Source organism: Eurosta solidaginis, chromosome 1 (genome assembly GCF_040869045.1).
Source record: "Eurosta solidaginis isolate ZX-2024a chromosome 1, ASM4086904v1, whole genome shotgun sequence".
Lineage (NCBI taxonomy): Eukaryota > Metazoa > Arthropoda > Insecta > Diptera > Tephritidae > Eurosta > Eurosta solidaginis.
The window spans coordinates 3,280,830-3,303,213 of record NC_090319.1 but is presented as its reverse complement, the minus strand read 5'-3'; the positions used below and the strand labels follow the sequence as shown (position 1 = coordinate 3,303,213).

At 37.7% G+C, this 22,384-nt stretch overlaps 1 protein-coding gene across 1 annotated transcript in view; it reads left to right on the top strand.

The window, feature by feature from the left end:
- Window positions 1-22,384, top strand: part of Dhc1 (Dynein heavy chain 1) — a 108,255-nt gene that overhangs the window by 73,820 nt on the left and 12,051 nt on the right. Inside the window, exons 24-33 of the mRNA XM_067777450.1 lie at window positions 1,021-3,698; window positions 3,760-4,008; window positions 7,058-8,626; window positions 9,462-9,630; window positions 9,712-9,864; window positions 10,005-10,297; window positions 10,407-10,899; window positions 17,240-17,429; window positions 17,570-17,726; window positions 21,527-21,622. Of these exons, the coding sequence (XP_067633551.1) occupies window positions 1,021-3,698; window positions 3,760-4,008; window positions 7,058-8,626; window positions 9,462-9,630; window positions 9,712-9,864; window positions 10,005-10,297; window positions 10,407-10,899; window positions 17,240-17,429; window positions 17,570-17,726; window positions 21,527-21,622 (6,047 nt within the window). The remainder of the gene's footprint in view (window positions 1-1,020; window positions 3,699-3,759; window positions 4,009-7,057; window positions 8,627-9,461; window positions 9,631-9,711; window positions 9,865-10,004; window positions 10,298-10,406; window positions 10,900-17,239; window positions 17,430-17,569; window positions 17,727-21,526; window positions 21,623-22,384) is intronic.

The following is a 22,384-nucleotide window of genomic DNA, read 5'->3' as shown; positions in this document are numbered from 1 at the left end:
AACGGAGAGTATAAAGGCAGCACAAGCTGAGTAGTCAATAAGCAGTTCGATTTAAACACGCTATCAGTTGCGATGTGAAGTATAATTGTGAAGTATAAGTGTACTTCTCCCAAGGTAATCTAATAAAGCCCATTTTGCATTATTGAATATTGGAGTTATTTATTCGACAATTTAGCGATTCGTTACAATATCAATTGTGTTGCAATTCGCTTGTAACGCTCGACAGCTTTTTTGCAAACTTGAATATTGTGGCACACTTCACATCGGAAAGTGCACCAGGATAGTCGGGCATGTAGCAGAAGGTGCTTGTACCGCAACGTACTGAACTCCCATCCGGCAATGGGCTGGTCATTTTCCTAACAATCCCCTTAACCTCGAAATTTTTCTTGAACATTTTTTGCGCGTATTACAATGTTTGTGAGCTATTCACATTTGTCTAGACCTGATTGCAAAGCTTGAGTTAAGAAACACATCACATAAGTTTTTTCCGATGCATTATCAAACTTTGATTTTATATGTATCGATTTAGCACACCTTGCTTAATCAACAATTGTTAAAACTTATGCCATAATATAAAGACTAAATTGTTGCAGTTTTCCTCGAATCTGCCTAACTTAAATTTATAGGCCAGATAAGCTGATTCAGTTAAATTTTTCATATAAAATTAATTCTTTTGCGATATTTTAAATAAAAAGAAAAATCGCATATTTTGAAATTGGTTTTAACAATTTTGAGATGCACACAGGCCTTCGGTTTCTGAACATCTATGGTCTGACTTTAGTGTAGATATTTCTGGATTTCACTGTGCAACTTTCAATATTTGAACGAATATTTCTACAAATCTTTTCTCTATCCTAACCAATCCTAACTAAAAAAACTACTTTTTGGTGTTTTGTTATTGTTATTGGTGTCTCTTTGTAAATCGCTCTGAATACTTCAAATTTGATCTAACTTTCTAATTTTCTTTTTAATAATTTTATGCTGCCATATTTCATTATTTCCAATATCACATTTTCGTAGACGATCTACCCGAAGAGCCAATTGTAGAGATGAAAGAAGACACCTGCACGCCCGAACATTTACATCGTTTGTATATTTTTGCATTGGCTTGGGGTCTCGGTGGATATCTCAGCGCGGAAGATCGCAAACGCTTAGATATTTATATTAAAGAGGCCTTCCCGCAGTTCGACTATCCGGAGGCCACCGCCAATGAAAACAGTTTATATGATTTTTTCGTTTCTGAAGCGGGTACTTGGCAAGCATGGAAAACACTCGTCACGCCATATATGTATCCGGAAATATCGACGCCCGATTATTTGAATATTTTAGTACCTATTGTAGACAATGTACGTATGGATTACCTAATTGCTACCATTGCTAATCAGGAACGTGCCGTAATGTTGATCGGCGAACAAGGTACTGGAAAAACTATGATTATGAAAAATTTTATGAGAAAAATGAATCCAGAGTCATATATGGGACGTTCCTTTAATTTTTCGTCCGCCACAAGTCCTTATCAATTTCAACGTACTATCGAGAGTTATGTAGAGAAACGTGTAGGTGTGACATTTGGACCACCGGGTGGACGTAAGTTGATTGTTTTTATTGATGATGTAAATTTGCCCGAAATAAATGAATGGGGTGACCAAGTAACGAATGAGATAGTACGGCAAACTATGGATATGAAAGGGTTTTACAGTTTGGAGAAGCCTGGCGACTTCACCACGGTTGTTGATGTGCAATATGTTGCCGCAATGGGTTTGCCGGGTGGCGGACGTAATGATATACCTTCACGCTTGAAGCGACAATTTTGTGTTTTCAATTGTAATATCCCAGATGACGATTCGATCGATAAAATATTTCGCGTGATTGGTGAAGGTCATTATAATGTGAAGCGTGGGTTTGCACCAGAGGTGCGCAACTTAGTTAAAAAGCTTATCGTGATCACACGCCATTTGTGGCAACGCACGCGTGAGAAGCTTTTACCCACGCCAGCCAAATTTCACTATGTTTTTAGTTTACGTGATTTGTCACGCATCTGGCAGGGAATGGTGGGCACCTTGTCAACTGTTATAACGGCAGACAGTGTGTTGATGTCATTGTGGAAACACGAGTGCACACGCGTATTTGCAGATCGTTTCACAACATTTCAAGATAAAGAATGGTTCAGTTCAGAGCTGGCGTGCCTGGTACGTGAAGAGTTAGGCGATGCATATTCCCAAATGATTATACCGAACCCGGTGTTTGTCGATTTCATGCGTGATGCCCCTGAGCCTACGGGTGAGGAAGGCGAAGATGCAGATATGGAGTTACCAAAGGTCTACGAACCGGTGAATTCTCATGAAGTACTCCGGGAGCGTCTCGTTATGTTTCTGGCACAATTCAATGAAATGGTACGAGGCTCTGGGATGGATCTTGTTTTCTTCCCAGATGCAATGTTGCATTTGGTGAAGATTTCTCGAATCATTCGGCATCCGAGAGGAAATGTCATGCTTGTCGGGGTCGGTGGATCGGGTAAACAATCACTAACAAAATTGGCATCATTCATAGCTGGCTATAAAACATTCCAAATAGCTTTGACACGCTCTTACAATGTAGCCAACTTTTTGGAGGACTTAAAATTATTATATCGCACTTGTGGTGTTCAAGGCAAGGGTACAACATTTCTTTTTACCGACATGGATATCAAGGAAGAGGGATTTCTTGAATACCTCAATAATATATTATCATCAGGGGTGATATCAAATCTCTTCTCACGTGACGAACAAGCAGAAATCATACAAGAACTAACACCGGTTATGAAACGTGAAAATCAGCGTAAAACCACGACCCCGGAAAGTGTGATGGAATTTTTCTTGGCCCGCACCTGCGCCAACCTGCATGTAGCATTTTGTTTCTCGCCAGTCGGTGAGACTTTCCGATCGAGGGTGCAACGTTTTCCGGCACTCGTGTCCGGCTGCACAATCGATTGGTTTCAGCCCTGGCCAAAGGATGCACTCGTCTCGGTGGCAAGACACTTTCTGAGTGACTTTGAAATTGAGTGTACACCGGCCGTGAAAGAGGAATTAGTTAATGCGCTCGGCTCTATCCAAGATATCGTCGCAGAAACATCAACAGAATATTATCAGCGTTTTAGACGCGCAACGCACGTTACCCCAAAATCGTATCTGAATTTCATAGCTGGCTACAAAAATATTTATCAACAAAAACAGAAGGAGCTGAGCGATGGCGTGGAAAAGATGGACACCGGGTTGGAGAAATTGAAAGAAGCCTCTGCATCCGTAGAAATACTTAAAAAGGATCTGGTTGTTATGGAAGAAGAATTAGTAGAAGCATCGAAAAATGCCGAATCCGTTTTAGTGGAAGTAACTGAACGTGCAATGCAAGCCGAAATCGTCAAGAATCAAGTCTTAATTGTAAAAGATAAAGCTGAGGCATTAGTCGCATGTATAGCACATGAAAAGGCGTTGGCTGAGGAAAAGTTAGAGGCAGCCAAACCGGCGTTGGAAGAGGCTGAAATGGCGCTGAATACGATTAAGCCAGCGCATATTGCTACGGTGCGCAAGCTGGGACGTCCACCCCATTTGATTATGCGTATTATGGATTGCGTGCTCATTTTGTTCAAACGCAAATTACATCCATGCATACCCGACTCTGGAACGCCATGTCCAAAGCCCTCTTGGCAGGAATCTTTAAAGGTAGTTATTATTGAGATATGAATCGGAAATAGTTAAACCCTTGATGATTATTCTATTGCAGATGATGGCCAGCACCACTTTTTTGTTACAACTACAAAATTACCCAAAAGATACAATTAACGATGAAATGATCGATTTGTTACAACCTTACTTTCGCATGGAGGATTATAACATGGATATGGCAAGACGAGTTTGTGGTGATGTGGCCGGTTTGTTGTCATGGACCAAGGCAATGTCATTCTTTCATAGCGTCAATAAGGAGGTATTGCCTCTAAAGGCTAATCTAACGATGCAAGAAGCGCGTTTGAAGGTAAAAATTTTGCGAATTCGTGCATTTAGCGTATTAAGTGTACCACAAGCGCTTTAGAAGTAGTGCACAAGGGAGGTAATATAGTTTCAGCCTGATTGTGCTTATCGTCAGCCACTGAATGTTTTTGATATAATGAAGGAGTAAACAATTTTATTTGCTAAGTAAACTACTAATACTTTGACCACTTTTTTATATCATTTAATTTTTTAAACACAATAACTTATTTCGCTTTGCAGCTAAAGCTTATTTAGTACCATTGAATTTTCCAGAGATTGCAAATAAACGTTCCCAGAACCAATATTTTCGACAAAAACAGTTTTTAAATATCTACTATGTACCTATCTACATATGTACATTTAACCGTTAAATATCGTTTCGGTTTCCCACAGAGAACAATCGCTTTGCATGCAAAATAAAATAATTCCTTCGTCAAGATCTTGTAAAAAGTACGTCGACGTTAGTTTACAGAGGTGCTGTAAACGAATTACATTTCTGTGCAAACCTTACACTTACCTTGTAGTCCGATCAAAATCAAAAAATATGAATACCCTGCAAAAATTGTTGGATTACGTGCTCCATTTTCTTCATGTTGGAGTACTCTAACCATTGTAAACTTTACCAAGTAGCGCAACTAACAGCTAATCGCTCAAAATTTGCACACACCCGCAAACATCACTAATGGCGGAAATCCTAGGGAAATTGAAGTTAAATTTTTAAACAGACATAAAATGTTATAATTTTGGAATATATAGCATCTAGGACACCTTAATTGCAGTAATTGAAAGAAAATGTTTGCTTATACTCAAGTATTTAATTATTTTTTCTAACCTTATCTTTAATATTGATGCAATGATTGATCCAATGCAACTCTCGTCTTCCTACTGTTCTTCATTCCACTCCATTCGAGTGCCTATTTTCACGGCCTGCGAGTGCCTTGCACTCTATTCGCAACATAACCTCGAATTAAGCTGCCAAACTATAAAGTAAACAATGACTCTAACAATACGCCTTTAGCCGGAGTCATTGGTGCCGTATGTCGTACCGCTGTATCCGTATCCCTAACGTAATCAGCTGTTTATCGTTACGACGGTAAACCAAAACCCAGTTGGTTGGCTACGATACGGTTACGACCTTAGCGGCACCAATAATCGATTGCATTGATTCTCATAAGGTTGGTCGAATCAGCTGTTAAAAGGTTACCGATACGGTTACCGATAAAGCACCAATGTCTCCAGCTTTTGCAATGCGTTTGCGGACCACCATCAGCCGATCATTGCTCGTGTTTTAACGACCGTGATCACGACACGATGACGATCGAACAGAGTTGCCAAAAGTAAAATATTGCATAAAATAACTGATAATAAAATTCTACTATGGCAACTCTGATAAAAATGCGTACTGGTTTTATGTATACATACCATAGTATAGAGAAATATTAGTTTATTCACGCAAATGCTAAATAACATAAGAATATTCGTAGTAAAAAATATAAAAGTTGTATTGCCCCTCTTCATTTACTTTCATTTTAAATTAAATTCACTCCGATAATTCTTTCCGACACAATTCCTCTTTAGTACTTTGGCATATGATCCTCTGTGGGTGCTCCATGGAGTACAACAGTGAAAGTACTTTGGAAAGTACTCTCACGTATGTACTCTATGGAATACTCACAAACAAAGCGAGAGTGGGATCACCTACTCCTCTCCTAGGACATCGCAATGTTAATTGGAGCACATTTTTTGTATGAATACAGATTAGATTTGGAGCAGTCCTATACTCCCAAAGGAGTATTCCTTACATTATTTATAGAGTAGTACTCGCGTTCTTTGAAGGGTAGAGATACAGAAAGTTACAACAAGCTGAAAGTCAGTAAAATTGTCCAAAATATGATTGTAATATAAGATTTTGCATTTCCTCAATTTCCAGTGCATGGAAAATATTTATTCAAGGTCAATATTTTATGATAAAAATTTTCCAGACAAAACTGTAGATTATAAACTAAAAAATATTGTTTTCCTACGAGCCACTATTTCTGACATATCTATTACGATCTAAAAAATTGGCAACAAACAAAGAATACGCATCGTTTCGGTATCGGAAAACCAAAAATGAAGTCCGATAGAGGTTTCTTCTTTATTTACAACAACGTTAAACGTTGGTTGCGGAAACGAAGAATAATAGAGATGTAAGGGGTCAAAAGTTCAAAGTTCGATTATCAACAATATAAATAACTTCACGACAACAACGTCTTACATTCTAAAACAATCTCGAAATGATTTCATAATGGTACCAGAGTGATTCCGAAATGATACAAGAAAGTCCCGAAATGATTGCAAATTAGTCCCGAAAGCTATACCGAATAAAATTTGAAATAATTCCAATCCCAAAACGTTCCAGAAAACATATCCAAATGCTAACGAAACATACTTAAAGTAATTTCAAAATCATACTTTAATGCTCACTAAACAGTACCGAGGTGATCTCGAAATGGCCCGCGGAAATTGACCATGCATAACTTCAAAAATACGATGTGAATGATTTTTCTTGGTTTACATTTTGACGAATAATAATTATTTGCGGGCTTCGGTAGTAAACTAACGTTAATCTTATCTGCTGTTAAGTTGTAAAAATTGCACCATACAAATAAATCATAAAATATCAACTTATCCTAATAGAAAGGTCGCAACTTAAAAGTTTTGTTCAATAGGACGTATCTCAAACATTCTGTTAATAAAGCTGTACCTCAACGAAGTCTTTAATAAAGTCATATTTTAGAAGGCCGGTAATTTAAATAAAACATTTTTTGGCAGAAGAGATATGAACTACCGAAATAGTTTAGTTTTACTTCCTATTAGCAAAATCTCTGAGATACGTCCGTGTTAACAAAACTTTTAAGTTACGATTTTTCTATAAGGATAGGTCGATATGGAAGTAATCAAATTGTTTTTTTTTTTTTTTTTGTTGGTTGACCATTAGTGACAATCTCTGGAATTCGCGTATTGCTTTGTTTTTATACTAACCTCATTTAATTCCTTATCTCAATACTCAGCTGGCTATGGATGACCTAGCTGGCGCTGAAGAGCAGCTGCGCGAGCGCGAAGAGGCACTTCAGGCTGTCAAAAATCAATACGACAAGGCTGTCGGTGAAAAGCAACGACTCACCGATGCCGCCAACGTTTGTTTACGTAAAATGACCGCTGCAACGGCACTAATAAATGGGTTATCAGATGAAAAGCATCGTTGGACCAATCAAAGCAAAGAATTTAAAATACAATTGGGCCGACTAGTTGGTGATGTTTTGTTGGCGACCGGGTTTCTCTCCTACTGCGGACCATACAATCAGGAATTTCGTACAAACTTAATAAAAACTTGGATGGGCATTTTAAAGCATGAGCAAATTCCATTCACAATAGGCTTGAATATTATCAACATGTTGGTGGACTCTTCAACTGTATCTGAATGGACGCTTCAGGGTTTGCCAAACGATGAATTATCTGTGCAAAATGCTTTGATTGCTACAAAATCCAGCAGTTATCCATTGTTGGTTGATCCACAAACACAGGGCAAGTTGTGGATTAAGTCGAAGGAAGGCGATCATGAATTGCAAATTACTTCACTAAATCATAAATATTTCCGTACACATTTAGAAGACTCGCTGTCATTGGGGCGACCATTATTGATTGAAGATGTCGGCACCGAGCTGGATCCAGTACTCGACAATGTATTGGAGAAAAACTTCATCAAGTCGGGTAGCATAGAGAAAGTCTTGGTGGGCGACAAAGAATGCGATGTAATGCCCGGCTTTATGTTGTATATAACAACGAAATTACCAAATCCCGCTTTTAGTCCGGAGGTCAGCGCTAAAACGTCTATTATAGATTTCACAGTGACAATGCGTGGCCTTGAAGATCAACTGCTGGGACGTGTCATACTCATGGAGAAGTCAGATTTAGAGGCAGAGCGTGTTACACTTTTCGAGACTGTGATGACAAATCAACGTAAGATGAAAGAATTGGAGGCAAATTTGCTTTATCGTTTGAGTTCATCGCAAGGCTCTTTAGTGGATGACGAAGCGCTGATTAAGGTGCTGCGTGTTACGAAAACCACATCTGAGGAAGTTAATCAAAAATTGAAAATCTCTGAAGTAACCGAACGTAAAATAACAAAAGCGCGTGAAGAATTTCGTGCAGTGGCGGCACGTGGTTCCGTACTTTACTTTTTGATAGTCGAAATGAGCAACGTAAATGTGATGTATCAGAATGCTTTGAAACAATTTTTGGTTATTTTCAATAACTCAATAACCAAGTCAACAAAATCCAGTGTAACCGAGGAACGCATACAAATAATTTTACGATATTTGACCTACGAGGTGTACAAGTTCACGAATCGCAGTTTGTATGAGCGCCATAAGCAGCTGTTTACTTTGATGCTGGCTATTAAAATTGACTATTATAACGGTAATGTGACACATGAGGAGTTTATGTCGTTTGTTAAAGGTGGCGCTTCGCTTGATTTGAATGCTGTAACACCAAAACCATTTCGTTGGATCTTGGACATCACTTGGTTGAACTTGGTAGAGATTAGTAAACTGGAAACATTTGCCAATGTTTTAACGCTGGTAGGTGGAATTCCCATTGTGATAGTTTTATTGTTTTTTGAGTCAAAAAAGTCTTGGTCAAAAAAGTGTTTTACGTAAAAATCTTTGAGGTCTCACAACATTCTCGTGACTTCTTACATTTTTCAGTCGGATAAAATCAGTTATAGTAAATTTTGTTTGTCAAAAAGAAAAGGATTTGTCAAATAACTGTCAAACTTTTGAACCTACATAAATAAATTTGATAACAACCAACTAGCCTTAATCAGGGAGCGTAAGACTCATTATAAAAATCGATTATTAATAATCAATTTTTGAATTTTATTTTTCGCTTATTTTCTCGATGGGTTTGGATATAACCCAGCAGGAAAAAAGCTAACTACGAGCTAAACCAACCAACGTGCACTCCTATCTACTTATTTTCTTTCCAAAAAAAACTAGTTTTGTATGGCGATGGGTGCAAATGGTTATTCGTGCATTATTTGTCAACTAACTACCAAGTTAAGTAATTTTCGTCGAAATATGAGTTAGGCTATAGCTAACTGTTATATGGAACTGTTACATTAAGCAACATATTTTCATATATACAAGCAATATATTCAAAATGGTTCTAAAAAAGTAACCCCTGTAACAGGTTCCAACTAACAAAGTAGATCCGCAAATTACCGATACTAAAAAAGTAACCGTTTCTAATTAAATCACAGATTCCGGCTACAAAAAAGTGCCAAAGTGCAAGTTTAAATAAATGAATCCGGTTGAACATATTCCAAACATACTGAACTGTTATAATGGAAGTTGTGTCTTTGCTTTACAGTAAAGCAGAATGTCTGTAGATCTTTATGGTTTTTTTTTTGTTTAGATTGCACAAAACGAGAAGGAATGGCGCGCTTGGTATGAAGCCGAAAAACCTGAAAATGAAGAAATTCCATGTGGTTATCAAGAATCCTTAGACGGCTTTCGTAAACTTTTGCTAGTACGCTCTTGGTGTCCGGATCGAACAATTTCACAAGCAAAGAAATACATAGAAGGTATGTACTGGAAAAAATTTGTGTACATTTTTGCCGCAGCTTAATTATAAAAATCTATTTTTGTTTTCAAAATCACCACAGAGTCATTGGGCCCGGAATATAGCGAAATGCAAATCTTGGATCTTGAAGTGACTTGGGCTGAATCAGAGCCGCGTACACCATTTGTTTGTTTACTCTCTATTGGATCAGATCCGACAACACAAATCGCAGCATTGGCTAAACAAAAGGGCCTAAGTAAGAAAATCGCTTTATTTCATTTATGAAAGTTTTGAGCAAAAAACACAAACACAGATGCACGCGCTCGTCATACTAAATAAACAAAAACTTCAATAATAAAAGGTAAAACTTCTTTTCTTCCTTTTTGGTTGACTTAGCTTTGAAATCGGTTTCCATGGGCCAAGGACAAGAATGTCATGCACGCAAAATGATAATGGACTCAATGTCCGGCGGCGGTTGGGTATTATTGCAAAATGTACATCTATCGTTGCCATTCTGTTCGGAGGTCATTGATATGTTGGTTGAGACGGAACACATTGATGATACGTTCCGTATGTGGGTTACCACAGAGCCTCACTCCGAATTTCCAATCGGCTTATTGCAAATGGCTATAAAATTCACCAATGAACCACCACAGGGAATACGTGCAAGTTTGAAGCGCAGCTATCAGGTGAATGAGTGCATCAAATCTTAACACATAATTGAAGTACAACGAAATATATGTATATACTGATGTTGAATTTTTTGTTTTATTTTGTATGTTTTTACGCCATTTACAGGCGTTCACACAAGACTTTCTCGATTACACTTCAGCACCACAATGGCCACCATTACTCTATACAGTGGCATTTTTGCATACAATCGTGCAAGAGCGACGTAAATTCGGTCCATTGGGTTGGAATATTCCATATGAGTTTAATCAGGCAGACTTTGCAGCGAGCGTACAATTCATACAGAATCATTTGGATGATATGGATCCGAAGAAAGGTGTTTCATGGCAAACGCTTGTCTATATGATTGGTGAAGTGCAGTATGGTGGTCGGGTGACTGATGATTTTGATAAAAGGCTGCTAACCACCTTTACAGCTGTGTGGTTTTGTGAGGGACTTTTGGCTAATTCATTCGAGTTCTATAAAGGATACAAAGTACCGAATACGAAGAGTTTGCAAGGATTTATTGACTATATAAACAGTTTGCCGGCTTATGACACACCAGAAGTGTTTGGCTTACATTCCAATGCTGACATCACGTATCAGATCAATTCAGCCAAAGGTAAATATTATTTTTGTACTTTGATATTCACATATCTAATATTTTATTCAGTTAATTGTGTGACTGAAGAGGTGATTGGCTTGAATGCTTTTTAGGAAGAGGTTAATATTAGTTTATCGGTGGAATACATGCCGCATGAAATATTTGAAATTTGAGGCTGGAATTTACCGATATCCTTGATGAATGTTACCGGAGTGACAAATCTTGGATATGACGCCGGCTGCTAAGGCCCAACCAGGAATGCTTGGTCAGAAAACATATCTATTGTATTTTTTTATACTCAGCGTGCTTTGCACACAGGGTATATTAACTTTGATTGTATAACGGTTGGTTGCACAGGTATAAAGGAATCGAAAAAAATTTGATTGTGCCATTTCCGTCCGTCCGTCCGTCTGTCCGTTCGTCCGTCTATCCGTTAACACGATAACTTGAGTAAATATCGAGATGGTAAAAACATCCAGCATTCAATGTGTGCCTTTTAAATACTCGCAGTCTTACGGTTCATAAATTAGACTACCTTTCGTATGTATTTGCTGATCTAAACATTGACTTAATTTGTATTACCGAAACGTGGTACAAATCTGGCGTTGAAGACCATTGATATTCATTAGATAAATATGTATTGCTGATAAATGACAGGAAAAATAACATCCGTGGGGTGGAGTTGCTATATACTGCAAAAATTTTCTGAATCCAAAAGTAATTTATCGCTCAGACCATACCAGTGAGGTAGAAAGTACATTTATTGAAATAGGCGATGCTCGGACAAAGTGTTTTGTGGCTTGTGTATACAACCCCAATAGGTCAAATGACTTAACGTGCTTATTTATTAAACTCTCCGAATATGCAATAAATTATGAACATGTCATCATATACAGGGACTTTAATATTGATATCCTTAATAATGATTCCCGCAGTACGAACCTTTTAAGTAACTTTCAGGCAAATGATCTGTGCATTGTGAACACATTCGCGACCCGTTTTTCTCCAAATAGCAAGGCAAGTTTACTCGATTTAATATGTGTTAACGATGCCAATAATATAAATCATATTGACCAATTCCCCACGGATGTTATTTCTGGCCACGAAATGTAATTTTTATCGTTTGATCTGAAATTCAACGTAAAAGAGCCCGACTTTGAATTGACCTATAGGAACTATAATGCTGTAAACCTAGATAAGCTAAGTAATGAGTCTGCTTTTCTTGACTGGAATGGATGCTTTTCCTTCTCTAAGTTAGACGAAAAGTTGGAATATTTTAATAGCCTTGTCAATCACCTTTTTAATAGATATGTTCCTCTAAAAATCGTTAAAATCCAAGGTCATAAAAAACCATGGTTCTCAAATGAAATTTTGAAGCTTTTAAGAAAACGTGAGAAAGCTTACAGAGAATGGAAGCAATTTCCATATGAAAACAAATGGTAACCCTATCATCTTTTGCGCAATCAAACTACCTTATGTATCCGGAATGCTAAGGTGGCATATTTGAATAATAAATTTATTGCAAATTTGCCTCCAAAAATGATATGGAAGAATCTTCGCACTTTTGGAGTATCCAAAAATGATAATATTCAATGCAAATTTGACCCTAATGTCATGAATTCACACTTCCTGAATGGTAATATAAGCGATAACAGTGTAAGTTATAATGATGATCATAACACCAGTTATGAACACAGTAAGATGGGTTGTATAGGCAGAAGAACCAATATTGATATTGGTATTTTTGACGTCTCAGTTGTAACCGAAAGTGATGTCTTGGATCCTATATTTGACGTTAAGTCTAACACCGTTGGAGTCGATGGCATCAGTATACGATTTATTAAACTTATACTTCCATTTGTTACAGCTTCACTAACACATATTTTTAACTTTTCAATTATGTCCGGTGGGTTTCCAAGTCAATGGAAAATAGCTAATGTTATCCCTATTCCTAAAGTTAAGTCTCCATGTTATTCCAAAGAATTTAGACCAATTAGCCTGTTGCCAGCCTTGTCTTGAGAAGCTATTAGCTAAGTAGATAATTGATTATATATATAATAATAATTTACTATCTGAGGACCAGTCGGGATTCAGGAGAGGACATAGTTGCGCTACTGCCATGCTTAAGATTCTTGAAGACATATGCCCTGCCTATGACCGTAATGAGCTTACAGTACTTGTACTTTTAGATTTCTCACGAGCTTTTGACACAGTTGACTTCAGAATACTTCTTCATAAGCTGGAAATAAACTATAACTTCAGCTCTTATGCTATAAAGCTAACGCAAAACTACCTCACAGCTCGATTTCAGCAAGTTCAATGCGGTGTCCCACAAGGATCTATTTTGGGTCCAATATTGTTTACACTTTTTATTAACGACATAGTTCCTTGTTGCTAAAATGCCAAAATACATCTCTACGCGGACGACACACAAATATACTTGTCACGCCCTATTGGGCTTACCGAAGACTTGTTCGTCAGGCTGAATGAAGACTTATCACACGCATAGGAAATTGGGTACACAGAAATAAGTTATATATGAATGCAACGAAATCTAAGGCGTTAGCAATATCAAGCGCAACATGTGACTTGAACAGCCTTCCTGAATTTATACTTAATGAAGACAAAATATTATTCCAAGACGTGGTCACCAATTTAGACTTCAGAATTAACTCTAAATTAACTTGTGGGGACCATGTTAACCTTATGGTCGGTAAAATATATAATACCCTTCGAAATTTGTACAGAACTGCCTATTTACTACCACGTGAAACAAAAATAAAGCTGGTCAAATCTCTTATAATTCCTCAAATTTCTTATGGGGAACTTATATACGGTAATCTTGATTCGTCTTCACATAATAAATTGCAGCTTGCCTTAAAGAATGTTGCCTGTTTCGTTTTTTCTAAAAAGAAATTTGATCATATCTCTTCATATGCCGTGCAAATTCTCGGAAGTAATGTTAATAACTTCTTAAAACTTAGAAATCTATGCTTCTTGCATAAGCTACTTCCTTCCAAAAATCCACCTTACTTATTTGAAAAACTAAATTTGTGTCAGTCCACTCGGACCCTAGATCTATTGGTCCCTAAGTTTAAATACACAACATCCTCAAGACTGTTCTTTGTCAGTACAATCTGTCTATGGAACTCACTTCCCTCCAAAACAAAAACTATTAAAAAGCAGGATGTTTCAAACTAGCAGCATTTTTTTCTTAACTCTTAAGTTACTCTAAATCGGATGATAACCACGCCCACTTTTTATATATATAACATTCTGGAAAACACAAAAAACCTGATTATTTAGTAAATAATACACCTAGAATGCTGAAATTTGACATGTGGACTGATACTGAGACTCTTGATAAAAATTTGAAAAAAATTTTAAAATGCGCGTGGCACCGCCCACTTGAGATAAAATCAATTTTACAAACATTATTAATCATAAATCAAAAATCGTTAAACCTATCTTAACAAAATTCGGCAGATGTTGCCTTTACTATAAGGAATGCTTTGAAGAAAAATTAACGAAATCGGTAAGGGAACACGCCCACTTTTATATAAAAGATTTTTAAAAGGGTCGTAGACTAGAATAATAAGCTATAAATTAGCAAAAAATAGTTTTGGATCAATGATATTTCACTTATCAAGTTAAACGGGCGGTGCTACGTGTTATGTAGAAAAGTAATTTATCGGAAATGAAATGTACAATTGAAGATCACGCTGAGTATATAATGTTCGGTTACACCCGAACTTAGACACCTTTACTTGCTTTAATTTAGCTTTAGTGGCCCATATTCACAGTCCAAATTATATACATAGTTTTTAAATTTTCAAAAATATTGACTTAATTTAGAACCATCAACTATGACTATGCGCCATTGTGTTGGTGACTTCGAGTGGAAAGAGAAAGATGACGAACCTTTGTCATCGCTATCAATTGGGGCTTAACAGTCTAGAAGATTTTGGCGTTGCGTAACAAGTCAGGCCAGCTATCCCTGTTTCGATATAACTGTTTAACTGATTAAGTCCTTTTGGTGGAGGGTTCCCCGTTAGTCTGTTTCTGTGCCACAGCGTCATCATGCATTCCCATAACATGACCTTGTGGTTGGCATAATGGAGAGGACAATTCTCCAAAGGGCCATCTGATCGCCTCTCGATACGGTCCATGGTTCCGACCCATACATCGAGGCAGCTATGATGGGGGATTTATAGAGGGTTATTGACAAGAGGATTCTCCGTTTGAACTTTAAGCTAACATTGCAGAGAAGGCAGAACTTACGGTAGAAATGTCCGTGGTGCCCGAGTGACAATAAATAAAATACCATAAATAAATACCATAAGTAAATTTGAAAGAAAAAAAAAAACAGAAAGTATATTATAGTAGTGAATACACTAGAAATCTCACTCCGATGGAAGGACCAAGTGAAGAACCATGTGGTGCTCATTGATGATGATGAGAAAGAAACTGGCGAGAGTTATTAGACGGTAAAAATTGTGTGAACAATTAAGCAGAAATCAACTTTTGTCGACTCGATTTAATCGGTTATATCGAGTTTTTTTGAGAATCAAATCAAAATAATCGATTCTCCAAATAATCAAATCGAATCCCCTTTTAATGGGAAGGCAAGAGATAAGACCTCTTGCCAAAGTTCGTGCACGAAATATCTTACTATCCGATATCTGATAAATCGCCCACCTTACCAAGAATATAATGAAAGAACATACTTAGCGTGGGTATTGCGGGTAAGGCTGCTGCGGGTCAGGCGTTAATCAGGAATTGGGGTATGAACTGACTTCGGCTACTCTAGCATTGTCAGCATCTTCGACTTTATCCCCTCGGCAGGACCGACGACTGTGTGGTGAAAACTACCATTATGCGGGCATCAATACTATAATCTCCCCGAGAGAGTAATGGATTAGGGATCAACTGTGACAATGGGCTAATTAACTGGCTCATGGGTGGGTTGAAGTTAGAAGAAACGATTGGTGGCGGGGTATTCGTAACGGGAAATGGGAAGTGGGCGACTGTTGGGAATTTAAGCTACCTAAGCAAACATCCTGCAAAACCCTTCCTTTCGCGGCTACGTGGATGTTGATGAGCTGAAGTCATCGAGCAACTTCCGTTTTGCCATGATTGAGATCAGTCATATTCGACACTAGGTCATCGAAAATATTGAAAAAATTATTTTGAAATCTCATCGAAGCTATTCCCATATAGACCAGAAATGAAACTCAATTTTTTCAGTCATACACAAAGCTTGGAATTGGTGTACGCCTGACCGATGACAAAATAAAGTAGTTAAATGCGTTGGCGATGAACCGGTGCGGGGACCCAAACATATCGGGGAATAGTTGAGCAGTTGACTGGTCTTCAAAAAACAGGAGTAAGATAATGGTGAACACTCGGATGGGTGGGTGGTGAACGGCGGGTCGGCAGGCGGTTAGCAACGTCAGAAAGGGTTATTGAATGGGAGAAAGTGGCGCCGAACAGTAAGACGATGTTAAATAACCGGTGGATCAGTATCCAGTGGATCGCCGATGCGTCAATCTAAAATGATCACAGGGCGCGATATAACTCAAAAGAAAATTTAGGTCGAGGAGGCGGGCCAATTTGCGTCGTAATCCTTATAATTTTTCCTACAAATATGGCTACATGTTTTTACGCCGACTCCGAATGGCATCTGCAAGGCAGATGTGTTTTCACTGAGAAGCTTTTCATGGCAGAAATACACTCGGTGTGTCTGCGAAATCACTGCCGAGGGGCAGACAATTTTGTTTTGAATTGAAAAACCTTTCTAAAATTTTGATATAGCTTTGCCCGGTAGGCGTAGCACGATACCGACATATCACGGTGGCCGCCTGCGGGTAATTGGGCTCCATAATAAATAGTGGGTCGAATATATAAACCTGAATTTATTCGGTAGCCTGGCCCCTAGGTACGGTGGTGGCGACTCATACATTCCTTGGATTAAAGGAGGTACGACCGTAGGTCAGTTGGGCGGTCATAATTTTATTGCTGTCTCATTCGCTGAACACGTCTGTATTTCACACAATAGAGAAGGTTCTAGAATAGAAGGTGGAGTTGTACATGTCAAAACTTCGTACTCCGATCTATGGGCTGAGAGGGCGGGCGTGGCTCTTATAGACACAACGTTAACCCCTCGAACTCACACATCGGGTGAAGTCTCCGTAATCATAAGACAGCGGGATTAACCATAAAAAATCTTAAAAAATGGTTTCAAAATGTCAGTTAATGCTTTCTTTAACCTTAAATGGAAATTTATACGGACATTGCGAAGAAAACTTTACTATTATTTAGCGGTTTAAATTTAAATAATATGAAATCCCTTTTAAAGGCATTTTGGACACCATACTCAGCGTGCAACCAAAAGAGGGAGGTGGTGGTGGTGGTGAGACTCGCGAAAGCATTGTTTATCAACTGGCCGACGATATGTTGAGGAAGCTGCCGCCACAATACAATGCTTATGAAGTGCGCGAGAACTTAAATCGCATGGGAATTTTGCTGCCAATGAACATTTTTCTTAGGTAAGTTTTCAGTGCTTCATAATTCCTTTAATTAAGGCATTTCTGTAATTTATCTTACAAGCTAGTAAGCAACTGCCACTCTTGACGCGTGACTTATGTGAATTTCTCTTTTTTCGTATTTTTAATTGAACATTTGATAGACAAGAAATTGATCGCATGCAAAAAGTGATTAAAACGGTGTTTACCTGTTTGTGTGATCTGAAATTGGCAATTGATGGCACAATTGTGATGAGTCCTGCATTGAAGGAGTCCTTGGATGCTATGTACGATGCTCGCATACCAGAATCATGGATGAAGGTTAGCCACTAAATGCATTCAAAAACTTGTGAGAATACACACGAATACATTTTTATTCTAACAAAACCGGTCGCCCACAATGGAAAGCTTAAATGTGTGTGTGTGTGTGAAGGTGTAGCTGATGATACAACATTTGCTTTCAAAACGGAATTTTTGCATGTACATACACTTACACACATACATATTTGTATTACATTGGTATTCACTTACATGTAATATGATGTTATGAAGTGCAATAATGGACGCGGGTTTTAAAATTTAGGCAACTCGACATGCGAAGATGTAAGCCAAATGTTCATGGAAGTTTGTATGTACATTCTATTCAATTATCACATAGAATCTAAAGGAGGATAGCGCTATCCCCTTGGGAGGCACTGCATTAGTTAAGTTCCTGAAAGCAGGCGTGTGCGTGTTTTTACTGTGATGATGAAATAAAATGATTTTGCATTTGATTATTGAATTTACATATTCCCGGCTTTTAGTGCATACTTATACATATGTAGCTATGTACGTGGCGTATACATATGTTTATTAAGGTTCTCTTAACGGCACAATTCTGAGCGTTACCGGTAAAATATTACCCAGAACATGATGTAACCGAAAATCGTTACCAGTTCTTTGATTCGCGATTCTGGCCAAAGTGGTAATGCTGTCATCACCGAAAAACTAACCAGTATCTGTGGTGAAATTTAAAAGTTGGTTTTCTTCCGTTTTACCCATGGCTGAACGATACAAGGTGGCAGCATGGGACAGTTGAATATAAACTTTTTTTATTTGATTTGATATATCAACTTCCGTGCAGTACGATTTTGACATTTGTCCATCGAATTTACAAAAACAAAGTACATGGAATTTTTATTTATGTTTGTAGGTATGTCACCATGCGGCTACCTTGTATGGTTCCGCCATGGCTTTACCGAAAATGTGTCACTCGTAGATACGAGGTTAACGAATAAACGGGACGATGTGTATATATGTACACACATGCATAAGTTTTTACATAGCTATATTGTAATATGTACTGTGAAAGTACATAATGTAAACAAATGTGTATAGCAAGAGGCAATACTTTTTTACTATTATCTTTCCTTATTTGCGCTTACAATTCTTTATTTTACAGTTTTGCCTTTTTCTTAACAACAGCTTTTGTGTGGTTATTTCGATGTAACCACATACTTTTGTAGGTAAAAAATTATCCGGCTATTTTCGCGGGTAGAATACCAAAAGGGTGTATAAGTTGCCACATGATTTCGTTACCGCGGTTGATGAATGTTGTTACCACACCAGAATCGGGGCGTAAATGTGAAAAATTGTTTCCACTTTCGAAATCAAAGATTGCGATCAGTGTTCGCAATTTTTTCATGTCTGAAATTTTTGTTTTATTTTTTACTTCATGTATAGTAAAAATGGCGTGTATACATTTAGACAAAAGGAAAGTCTGAATTGATATCATCCAACTAAAATACCTCAAAGCTGTGATATTTTATTCTCCCTTGTCTTTAAGCTTTATTCTTAGGCGTTTGAGTCTGATGAGCATAAATGAATACTGTAAAAGGTTAAACTCTTCCTTTTCAGAATCAAAACCAACATACCCAATGTATGTCGTGCATGCAAAGTGTGCCCACATGACAGCCACCAACTCTTCAGTTGCAATGTGGAACCAACACATCTAATACCCATGTCTCTTTGTTCCAATGGTATTGAAACTACTAGTTTCCTGGGACTTCCGTCATATTGATGACAGTTTGTGAGTTATTGCGACTATTGAACGGGGCGAAAAAAAGTTACAGGAAGAATAAGACGTTCCTTTTTGTGTGTCAAGGTATAAAGTTTTCTCCCGGCGGTGCAAGCTTGACGTATGCTCTCCCCTTGAGAAAATATATTGTCACGGATATTAGCATCACTAAATTATCCCATCACTAAGGCGATGCTAAGGCCATGCCAAGCAGTATTTACGTTAATAATCAAATCAACTATACACATATATAAGGCAGCCCTGAGAGATGTCACACACAGATGCATTTACTTATATGCCTATGTGCGCGCGAGAGACTGTAAACTACAAACATTCACATCAATAATTCAATCTTTATGTATCTACATAAACGAATAAATAATTGCGTCTACACATATGTACGTATACGAGCAGCGGAGCGGCAATGCACAAACACATGCATATATCTTATCTGAGTTGTCACAAGAGAGAGCAATAATTTGTGCACGTAGTTGTGGCTGGCGATTTTGTAGCCGAAACAACTAGTAATTCTGGAAATCGAAGAGCCTAGAAGTATGCAGCGTAAACTATAAAAGCGGCACAAGCGAGTAAAATGAGTTCAGTTTGATTTGAGTTGTGAAGCAGTTTGATTAAGACGATATCTAGCGAGCAATAACAGTGTTATTTTGAATAGTACTTTAATAAAGGCCATTTTGCATTATTAGAAATTGGATTTATTTATTCAACAGTTTAGTGATTCGAACTTAGCAAAGGATTGCAAATAAGAGGATTTGCAGCAAATTCGTTACAATATTCTTCGCCACCATTTCGACAATGAGTGCCCCGCTAGAAACTTAATTCAGGTAGCAAATGAATTTACTTATTTAAATACTGTGATTCGACTCGGACTGGCAGTTGGATGCAGAATAAGACATATCAATATCAATACCTTATTTAAGCTGATAAGTATGCTCAGTGTACCTTGCCTTGCAAGTTCGTCTGCTATAACCATTTTTGACTTTTTTGCGGCCATCCTCGGCTGCCCTGGTATGGTAGTGGCGTGCTCGCTGAAAACCCGAAGGTCCAGGGTTCAAGTCCCAGGAACATCAAATACTTTACAAACAGTTTTTCTAAGCGAGATGGCGGTGGTTTGGCTAACACCCCGAGTGTATTTCCTTGTGAAATGCTGTTCGGAGTCGGCATAGAATATGTCGGAATCTAATGCTCCTGCTAATTTGTAGGGAAAATATTTGACATCAACTTAAAGTTAACTTGTAATTAGCCCAATATTTATTAATTAATAAGTTTAACGCCAGTAAATAACAATTGTTATTCAATTATTATTTTCGTTTATTGGGGAAACTGTAAAGAAGGAAATATTTACTAGCATATTTGGTTTGGTACAATTTCGAAAACCGTCACGTCATCAATGCCAGACAATTTTCTAATGTTTTTTCCAAAGGTTTCACCGGGAATCGAACCACGGTTAGCTCGCTGAAATGCACAGCCGCCTGACAAGACAAAGTTCTGCATGACAATTCCCAACAGAGCAAATAGCTTTTTTTGCTCCCGCTCCACTACCAATAGCATTGTGTTTGCTGTTTTTTTTCTCCGCTCCGCTCCAAAACATGACTTAGCTCGTAGCAGAGAAAAAGAAATGGCTCACTTGATTATACTAAGGCTCTGCTCTATGCTCTGCTCATGTTCAGAGCCAGAGTAACAGTAAAAAAAAAAAAAACTAATATAGCATTTTCAATCACTTCGCATTTCCTTCGCGGTCGGAAAAATATTAGTTAAGCCATCGAAGCCGTCTTAGCGATTTCGTTCTCGATGTTACTCACGAGTATTAATTTAGTATTTGGAAAATATGTGTGATAAAAAGTTTGGTGATAGTTTAACACTTTTTTTCGTAAGATTAACTGAGGAGTGAAGACATGAATCAGAAAACAATTGAAACCCACATAACACAAACATCATCATTCAATTTAATTTAATATAATTTATGTGAATATATGTAGAAATAAACTCAACATTCCTACTCAACCACTCATCATAAATGTCTCTTCTTTCATAATGCCATTCACAGATTTCATGGGAATCGACGACGCTAGGCTTTTGGTACACTGAGTTGCTGGAACGGAACACTCAATTTCGCACTTGGATATCAACCGACCGTCCAAAAGTGAGTTATTAACATACAATCAAACATGCATATGTATGTAGTATATATGTAAATATAATGTACACATGAATCCATATTATACGCACAATATATGTTTATGTCATAAACATATATGTATATGTAAGTTTGTAGGTAATTACGTAAATAGTCAATAAAACGATTTTGCATTTACCCTGCCAGCAAATTTTCAGATAATTTTATCGGCTATCGCCAAGAAGTAACTAACTCGATACGGTTTGCAGTTATTCAGGCGATATAAACTATTTTCACAAACAAAAAAACATTTCCCTCACAAATGGTTTTATAGGTTTCTCCTTCACTGCTGCCGAAATATTTTCTCATACCACAATGAATCTCCTTAGCCAATTCAAACTTCCCAAAATATTCTGTCGAATTAGATGCATTCGTGATACAAATATACTAATTTCCTCCACAATTTTCGTCGTATCGCTTTAGTAACTTCTATTCCTATCGACATGGTCTCTAAATGCTGTGTCGCTTTCGTATCTAAGTAAATGTCGCTTCGCTTTGGTGGAACAATTCTTCCCGAAAGCCGATAAGAACTCGAAAAAACGGCGATATGCCCGGCGGTAATTTGTTCAGAAATGTCGTATCGAATAATTGACTTGCGCGATAGAAAATGCTGGCAGGGTATTTACCCATTTTAAATATATTTGTGAATGTTTGTTCATAATTTCGCTAATTATTTTTATCTTCATACGCGTCACTTCTCGCTTTGATATATGAAATGTATGTGAAAGT